Below are 9,846 nucleotides of genomic sequence, written 5' to 3'. Positions count from 1 at the left end.
GTGTGTGTGTGTGTGTGTGTGTGTGTGTTTGCTATAGGGCCCATGCACTTATAGGAGAGTGAGGGACCAAGAAATCACCCTCCAGGGGATATGGTCATGCCACAGTCCCTTCTCCTCCATTCTCCTCCCAGGATTTTGGGCATACATACACATGTACACGTGCCTAGTGTCATTTCAAGTTGCCAGGCCCAGGAATCAAACCAGAGTCATCTATGTGGGATCCAGCTGCCTTAGCCTCCACGCCACCTGGCTGGCCTGGCGCTATGGGGCCAAGTCTTTTTTTTTTTTTTTTTGAGAGGTTTTTGCTATAGGGCACATGCTCTCGCCGGGAAAAGAGAGAGAGAAAGAGAGAGAGGGAGGGAGAGGGTGAGAAATCACCCCCCAGGGTGGATGGTCACACTGCAATCCCTTCTCCATTCTCCTCTTGCGATCTTAGGCATGCATACACATGCACCCGGTGTGAGTTTAAGCCAGGGTCCAGGACTCAAACCGCAGTCAACTACATGGGAGTCTAGTGACATAGCCATTATGCCAACTGCTGGTCCCTAGGGGGCCAAGTCTTTAGCTGAGATTTAAAGTCTCTAAGATGGAGCCTCAACCTATCTTTTTTTAAAAAATAATTATTTAATTTATTTATTATTATTCCTCATTCTAAACAGAGAAAGCAGAGACACAGAGAGGGAGAGTGAAAAGGTGAGCCGCCAGGTTTGGACTCAAGCTATAGTCAACTAAGCGGGAATCCAGGGCTCAATCACCATGCCACCTGCTGGCCCCTTGTCCCAACCTATCTTTTCATAAAAGAATTATTTTATTTAACTTTATTTATTTATGTACTTATTTTAATGTAACCAGATTGGGACAGAGTAAGGGTGACAGAAAGAGGGAAAGTGAGAAAGCAAGCTACCAGGTCTGCCACATGGTTGGCCATGTGGGAGTCCAGCACCCTTAATCACCATGCCTCCTGCAAGCCCCAGCCCCAACCTATCTTAAAAAAGGCTTTTAAATGCCAGAGGCCATGTGCACTTGCCAGGGACAGAGAAAGAGGGAAAAATGCACCTGCCGGGCAGTGGTCATGCCACAGTCCCTTCTCAATTTATCCGTCTAGTTTGAATTTTAGGGCATGCATTTATGCACACATGTCCGGCATGCTTTTCAAACCTCCAGGCCCAGGATTTGAACGTTAGTAGGCCATGCTAGACCTAACTTCCTTAGCCACGAGGCAACAGGGCCAGCCCACCTCCAAACCTACCTTTCCAGCTTTGTTTCCTACATTTGCACCAACAGGACTTCTGGTCACTTCCTGAACTGTCTCATGCTGCTCTCCTCCCATCTCCTGCCCTGTTTGCTCACGTGTGTGTCTCCTCTCCACACCAGTAACCATCCAGAATCCCAGCTCCTCTCTCAGGACCGTCTGGGAAGACTGCCCTCCTATACAGTCCCTCCTAATTCCTCCTCAATCCCTAAGAAGATACAAGCTGAGGTCTCAAACCACTTGGCTTTACAGCTGCCCAGATATTCACTCTATTAACGTAACTGACTCATCTCACTTTCTCCCTGCAGTTCTCATAGCACTGAGCCTGGTGCCCTGCTGACTGACCGGGTTCACATACGGCTTCTACTAAGAGGTACAGGGTATGCCAAATCCTTAAGAGTATCTTATTTTCATCACTCCCCTATTCTTCATTCACCTTACAGGCTGTACTGACTATTCCACATCATATGTGTGCTCCAAAGAGCTGAGCACACCACTGCAGAAAGTCTCACTGGGCACTGGAAATACAAAGCTACATGAGAGGTCCCAAGGTCAGGGGACCTCTGTTGCAGGTTGCAACAGAAAGACCCTCTGGGGTCTGTTTTCAGTGAGTTTGAAGACAGACATTTAAAAGTATTGACACCATCATCAGCATTTCATGAAGGAAAGATAATACCATCAGGTCTATTACCTGATAAGATTGCATTGGACCAAAAAAAAAAAAAGGATTGCATTGGAGAATAAGCTTTGATTTTTGGTCCCAGTCTATGCTTAGAATAAGACTCTGACCACAAATCAGAGCCTTATTCTCCAATGGGAGATGCCCACTGGGGTCCTGGCACTTCGAGCACATGCACTTATAGAGGATACCTGTCCTCGGATGTGCCACGCTCCAATAGCAGGGGTTGTCCAGGACTCCCAGGCCAGCCTCTAGAAAGCAGGCAAAGGCCCTGACTAACCTGCATTTGCTACGCAGAGGCAGGACTAGGCAGGTCTGACTTTATCAGGGGACATGCAAACACTACAGTAGAGTTACAATTTCTTTTTTTTGAGAGGTTTTTGCTAAAGGGCGCGTGTGCTCACCAGACAGACAGAGAGAGACATAGGGACAGAAAGCGAGAAATCACCCCCAGGGGGGATAGTCACGCCGCAATCCCTTCTCCTCCATTCTCCTCTTGGGATTTTGGGCACACACGCACACGCGCCCGGCATGAGGTTTAAGCCACCGGGTCCGTGAAGCGAACTGCGGTCGACTATGTGGGAGTCCAGCGACATAGCCATTACGCTAACTGCTGGTTCCCATGGAGTTACAATTTCTAAACAGAGGCTGAAATGTCAAAATTTGAAATTTTTGAGCACCGGAATGATGTCACCAGTGGAAAATTCTACACCTGACCTCATAGGATAGGTCAAAATCCTAAAGTATGAAAATACTAGACAGAAATACCTTCAGGCTACTTAGGAGAAATAAATGAATTTCATGTTTAGACCAGAGTACCACCCTCAAAATATCTCAACACACACAAATACTTTCCAAAATCCAAGAAATTGTGAAACCCCAAATACTTCTTGTCCCAAGCATTTTGGATAAGGGATACTCAGCCTCTACTATCTCCTTAATGATCCTTTTTAAATTTAAGTTTTCAACTGTCACTTAAAGCTAATCTAATTCCTTTGAAATTAAAAAAAAAAATTCAAGTAGATATGCTAAAATACCATTTTCTTATCATGTTAAAGAATTTCCACTCAGTTTTACCAAGCTTTGTATTAAACTATACATTTATAAAACTGCTAGCAGAAGACTGGGCCCTATTTACTTGATCTGTAAATTAACCACTATACTTTGAGAATATGAATTTTCAGGCCATTTCTTACCTTGATCCAATGACATCAAAAAGATGTTGCCAACGGTCATTAATTTTGTTGAGCTTGTCATCGATCTCGGCTGCTCTAGTCTTGTTGCTGGCCTTCATCAACTGGTCACCCATTTGCTTTAACTGTAACTTGTTTTCACTGAACAAGTTTATTTCTTCCATGCAGTCCTGGCAAAGTGACCAAAAGACAATGTTGAAATTACTGCCCAAATTCATTTCTTCTCCAGCCACAAGCACATAGTTGCCTCTTGTAATTTTTTGAAAAATATTTTAAAATTCTCATACCTGTTCATGCAACTCTTTACTGAGTAGCTAAAAAGTCATGCAATGCTTACTACGCAAATGTGAAATATGCAAGAAACAGTAATTACCTTCTTAATTCATTAACCCCTCTGATTCTTCCAAATCAAGCCTACCTGGGAGCTGAGGACAACTGGGCCTAACTCAATTAACCTAGTATCAGTATTTCTGAGATTTGACTGGTGGTTTTTAAATTTAATTTAAATTTTCTTATTTATACTTATTTATTGTATATCTTTATGGGATACAATATGATTTTTCAAAGCATGAATGCAATATATGATTACTAAATCAATGCTGTTGCCATATTCTCCATCTTTAACAAAAATCATTATTTTATGCACTTTTGATTTTCATTCTACTAAGATTTTTGCGCCTTTTTTCCTGTTTTTTTTTTTTAGTGATTACAGCAAGAATTGCCCTTTCCTATAGGGATTAGTGACCATTTCAAAATCATGAGCCTCACTGCTGTCTGACCTTTCCCCTTTGGCAAGGGGAACCCCATAATAATGGTAGCAACTAAAAACCCAAAACATGTTTGGGTTATGAACTAATCCTTAAGATGTGATCACTGGGACCAGAAGATGGCATAATGGTTACACTGCTGGACTCCCAAGTAGATGACTGTGGTTCGAGTCCTGGACCTGGGCTGTTCGCTTAAAACCCACCGGTTTTTGCCCAAAAAAAAAAAAAAAAAAAAAAAGATCCTCTATTTTGGACAGACTTTCTAACCAAGAGAAAGCAATTCTTTTTTTTTTTTTTCTTTCTTTTTGGAGAGGCTTTTCCTATAGGGCGTGTGCGCTCGCCAGAAAGAGAAACAGAGAGAACGCAAGAAATCGCCATGCAGGGAGATGGCCATACCACAATCCCTTCTCCTCCATTCTCCTCTTGGGACCTTGGGCACACACTCACATGGTGTGAGTTTAAGCCACCAGGTCCGGGACTCGAACCACGGTCAACTACATGGGAAGCCAGCAACATAACCATTACGCCAACTGCTGGTCCCGAGAAAGCAATTCTTCTCAGTACCATGTCCATCCATAATAGTCTCATACTTCAGATCTCCCTGAATCTTCTTTTCCAACTTGTTCTCTTAGTAGGATCAAAAATATAAAAAAAGTCCTTTTAAATTTCTTTTGGAGAGGTTTTTGCTATAGGGTGCGTGTGCTTGCCAGACAGACAGAGAGAGATAGAGAGACAGGAAGCGAGAAATCACCCCCCCAGGGGGCATGGCCACACCGCAATCCCTTCTCCATTCTCCTCTTGGGATCTTGGGCACGCATGCACATGCGCCCTGCATGAGTTTAAGCTACCGGGTCCAGGACTCGAACCGCGGTCGACCACGTGGGAGTCCAGCGACATAGCCATTATGCTAACTGCTGGTCCCAAGTCCTCTTAAATTTCTAACATGTGGGGCCAGACAACAGTTCAGTGGTAATAACACAAGCAGACCCACATGGGAAGGCCCTCGGTTTATATCCCAAGACCTCCCTCTCCATGCCAGGCATGTGGATGCCCATGATCTAGCCTGGCTGAGCCTGAGGGAGGATCATAGTGCAAGACCCTTTGCAGGTGTCTGTTTCTCTCTCCCTCTCAGTAACATTATTCCTCTTTGAGTGTGGCAGTAAGGAGGGCAGAGAGTTCTGTGGTAGTCATAACACAGCCACCTGGGCACCTGGCTTACCTTCTGTAACTTTTCAATCATTTCTTCAATACTAATATCCGCTGTCTGTAGAACTTTGTTTTCCATCTGCACCAGCCATGCACACAGCTCTTTATTTTTTTCATTGAACACAATCCACGAATTGAGTCTGTCCTCAATCTCCTGTTTGCGTATAGCCACCTGTGAGTGAAAATGCAGTGGACAGCTGAGTATAGCCAGGGAGGAAAGGGCTTCCACCCCTCCTGCCCCTCGAAGACTGAATTTCATTCATCTGAATCAGGGGTCCTGTAGACTTAAATCTCTTGTCTTTGCCTCTTGAAAAGCAAGTGCTTAACATCAAACATAAGTTCTTTACACTTTTGATAAAAGGTAAGAAAACGAAAGTACACTTACCTGATTAAAAGGATGCAGTTTTACCTATACATATTTATTACTATCAGGCTATATTAAAAATTAGGAACAGGAGGGAACCAGCAGTTAGCGTAATGGCTATGTCGCTGGACTCCCACGTAGTTGACCGCGGTTCGTGTCCCGGACCCGGTGGCTTAAAACTCACGCCGGGCGCGTGTGCATGCGTGCCCAAGATCCCGAGAGGAGAATGGAGGAGAAGGGATTGCGGCGTGACCATCCCCCCTGGGGGGCGATTTCTCGCTTTCTGTCTCTATGTCTCTCTCTGTCTGTCTGGCGAGCGCACGCGCCCTACAGTGAAAATCTCTCCAAAAAAAAAAATAGGAACAGGAAAGGTTAGATAAATATGTAGAGTATCATCCACATTAGTCTGCTCCTTGGGTTTTTTTTTGATATGCATTTATTGACTGCTTACTAACTTATGACTTTTTGACCCAAATCTTTTTCCTCTTACACACTGATCAAGTTCTGGTATCTACATTAGGCTGATGTCCTGCATATTTTATTTAAAAACTAGATCAAAACATAAATCAAAGATCAGTAATACAAATACATCAGGAAATTAAAGTCATGTAAATGTTCTAGTGTTAAACTTCAAAACAAAACCAAATACAATGAACCCTACTCATTTAACCCAGCTTCCCATTACACACTGTGGCTTTTGGAAGTCATGGAAATGTTACCCAAAACTTGCAACAAGCGAGCTGATCCCCCAAAACCCAATGTTCTTTTATGTATAAGCAACCCCCAAGCCAATGTCAATGAAGGATTCTCCTCCTTATAGGGTTAAAATCTGTAACTTAAATAAATGATACATTTTAATAAATTAGCCTTACTTAAAAGTACAAAAGTATTCCTAGGTCTTAAAAATCTTTAAAACTAGAACCAGCAGGTAGTGTGGTGGTTTGAGTCCCAGACCTGGAGGCTTGCTTTCTCACTTTCCCTCTCTCTGTCTCTCTGTTTGGTGATAAAATTAATAATAATAATAATAAATAAAATTAAATCACTATTTTTTTAAAATGTTTAAAACTCTTGGAGTCAAAAGGGATTAATAGCTGAGAGCTCTTCTGGTCAAGTTTTAAAACCCCACATTATAAACAGGAGAACTAAGATCAAACTGCCCGAGATTTCCTGTTATGTACAAAAAATTTTACTCTTTGCAGAGTGATGCCAAAATATCAAAAGCTCTTACATTTTACCAAATGTATTAAAAAGGCTTGGAGAACTATCCCTAAATAAACAAGTTTTGCGTTTTCATTCCTCAGGGCATCTATTGATCTTAGCTTTTAAATTTCTGGCATCTGATTGGTTTCATGACGGTAACAATTAGGAACATCTGGGGCCCGAGTCTTAGCGTTTACCTTAACTTTTAGGATACTTTTCACATACTCTAAACAGTTTTTCTCATATAAAATTGGAATAAAAATTGAAAAAGTACATTTAAAATTAGAGTACACTGTAAATATTAAATAGTAAAATTTAGCAGGAAAAAGTGTTCCTAGTGTCTGAATCTCCTTTTTAAATATATCTCTTCTTAATTCCTAAAAATGAGATTAAGGAGTTTGCTTTCCCAGGAATTACAGTCTTAAAACAAAGATCTTTAAGGCTATTGGCACCATTAATTCCATCCTGATCCTGTCACAAGCATCTACTGTATAATACTCTAGCCATAATCCCATTTTTCACAAGTAGAATTGATCCACTGAGACACTAAATTCAGCAGCTGATCATTTCTTCGAGATTTAAAAAACAAAAACAACTACTAGAAATAAACATCAAATGGCCTGTGAAGACAGCCTTCTATAAAATGCCTCCATGCCTGCCAGGCCCTACAGAAGACTCCTGCTCTTAGGTTCAGAGGAGATTGTGCAGTAACGCCAAAAACCAATCTCATCACTGAGTCCCAATTTTAATACCCTACTTAGCACTGACCAGGTACAGGAGCCGCAGAGCGTAGTCCACACGTCTGCGCAGGGCTGCAGTTCTGGCCTCCACGGAGAATGTTTTTTTAAAAACTCATTTTAATTGTACAAAGTTCTAGTGCTACAGAAACAAAAGAGTCAAATCTGTTAAACCAAGTTGCTCTCTTTGAAGAAGCAGCGGCCAGCCAGGGGTCCTACTGAAAAGGACCTCCAGTTCAACGAAATTAAGCTCCTTTCCACTTTGTCTGGCCTGTGGAGACATTTCAATCAATTCCCAAACAGCCGTGCCCTGCAGTTAACTGACTTACTCTTAAGCAGAGATCCTCCCATTGTCTGTGCAAGTGCTCTATTTGCTCCTGCAAAACCATCACGTCTTCTCCAAGAACGTGCCGGGTTAAGTCAGTCTTCATAGTTTCAAGTTCTTTCAAGTTCTGAGTCCAGTTAGCCAAAGACTTTTCCAGCTCCTGCATTTAAACACAGAAGGGGGGGAAAGGCCTTCAACTCAAGCTGCTGTTGTTTCCAAACCTGTAGGCTAATCCTTTGATTAGACTCTGGGGGAGGGGAGGCCAGGCCAGGGGGTGGGGCCTTCCCAATGAGAAACAGCCCCTGGCTAGCGCCTGCAGTCCTGGTTGGCTAGTGATTGGGCACCTTTTCCTCCAAGAAAAACCCTTTTGAACCTTTATTTTCACTTCCTCAGGTAGTTCAGATTTTTACACACGCAATCCTATTTTAAAGTCAGACCTTTAGGTAGACGAAGTATCTTTACCTGTAGAGGAAAGTGTTATTTGAATGACAACCACACACACACACACACACACACACTTTTAATCCTGACACTACGTTACAGATCAATTCCATAAAGTGTAATTTTCTATTTCAAAAACTACTCACGAAATGCACCTCTGCTACTGCAGCAAGCATATAGAAACTTCTGTTCAAAGATACAATTTTTTGGTTAACTTTTGAAAAGAATGAGTACAATGAAAGAAAAAAAAATTGCTTCCTAATTATTGGCAGAGACAAGTTAGCAGACAATTTCCTCTGGCATGGAAACATGTCTCTTTCAAATGAACTATCTGTCCAATTAAAACTTTCTGTACTCTAGGATTTAATCAAGAAAATAATTTTCACAACAGAGGAGGCCAAAGGAAACAGCCCGAACATTTAAGAATCCTCCAGGTTTTCATTGTGCTTACAATTCTTCCCTTGGCACATTTCAAGGGTCTTCATTCCTGTCAACTGCAATCTGAAAGAAGATACTATGCCTTTTCCCATTTCATAACCAACAAGAATGTGCATTTAGTAACATGGCCAGGATTCCTTTGTCTTTTTTTTTTTTTTAAGGTTTGGCTCCACTGGGAGAGACAGAGACAAACAGAGAGGGAAAATAAGAAATCATCCCCCAGGGGAGAAGGTCATGCAGCAATCCCTTCTCCTCCACTCTTCCTCTTGGGAGTTTGGGCATGCACACACATGTTCCTGGCATGATTTTCTTTTCTTTTTAATTTTTTTTTTTAAGAGAGATTTTTGCTATAGGGTGTGTGTGCTCACCAGATACCAAGAGAGAGAAAGAGACAGAAAGCAAGAAATCACCCCCAAGGGGGGATGGCCATGCCGCAATCTCTTCACCTCCATTCTCCTCTCAGGATTTTGGGCATGCGTGCACACATGCCCAGCATGAATTTTAACTGCAGGGTCCAGAACTTGAACTGTGGTGGACTACGCAAGAGTCCAGTGACATAACCATTACGCCATCTGCTGGTCCCTGTCTGGCATGATTTTCAAGCCTTTGCGTTTGGGATTCGAACCATGGACCAACATGTGGGAGTCCAGTACTTAACCACCACGCCACCAGCTAGCCCCAGAAGAATTCTTTTTAGAGGCTGCATGGAGATTAAGAAATAACACCTTGGAAACAGCAGGTGGCATAATGGTTACATTACCGGGCTTCCATGCAGCTGATCATGGTTCAAGTCCCAGATCCAGTGACTTAAAATTCATGCCGGGCACATGTGCGTGCATGCCCAAAATCCTGAGAGAAGAATGGAGGAGAAGGGATTGAAGCATGGTCATAACCACTGAGGAGTGAGGTCTTGCATTCTGCCTCTCTGTGATACAGAGCATTAAGCGTGAATCTTGTAAGAACCCCACTCACTCACTGAAAATGAAGGAGATCTAAAACCGCTGAGCTTCATACAGTGTTTCCTGCTCAGGGCCAGGAAACAGCCTGCCCAGGGCCCCGCTCGGAGGTGTTGGCTTGATGTCTGCACAGCCACAGGCATGCCTGAATTACCCACACCCAGCTTTAGATCCGTGTGGCTTAGATACCCACAGTACTTGTAATTAAAAGGTGTAGAACTTTTGAAAATGGATGTTTTATGACTTTTAATAAATTTTGTTAAACTGTGTCCTCAAAGGACCATTTAT

General features: G+C 42.6%; 1 protein-coding gene across 4 annotated transcripts in view; it reads right to left on the bottom strand.

The window, feature by feature from the left end:
• Positions 1–9,846, bottom strand: part of SYNE2 (spectrin repeat containing nuclear envelope protein 2) — a 339,863-nt gene that overhangs the window by 41,849 nt on the left and 288,168 nt on the right. For 3 of the 4 annotated variants that reach the window (XM_006142397.3, XM_006142395.1, XM_027768169.1), the window contains 3 exons: positions 7,728–7,883; positions 5,111–5,269; positions 3,128–3,294 (listed from right to left, as the gene is read on the bottom strand). In XM_006142397.3, the coding sequence (XP_006142459.1) occupies positions 3,128–3,294; positions 5,111–5,269; positions 7,728–7,883 (482 nt within the window). Of the gene's footprint in view, positions 1–3,127; positions 3,295–5,110; positions 5,270–7,727; positions 7,948–9,846 lie in introns of those variants that run through there. The other variant, XM_027768170.1, reaches the window with a different exon arrangement.

This window comes from Tupaia chinensis, unplaced genomic scaffold (genome assembly GCF_000334495.1).
Source record: "Tupaia chinensis unplaced genomic scaffold, TupChi_1.0 Scaffold000075_1, whole genome shotgun sequence".
NCBI classification, from domain to species: Eukaryota; Metazoa; Chordata; class Mammalia; order Scandentia; family Tupaiidae; genus Tupaia; species Tupaia belangeri.
The sequence above is the reverse complement of the archived record's forward strand: the minus strand, read 5'-3'. Positions and strand labels throughout refer to the sequence as shown.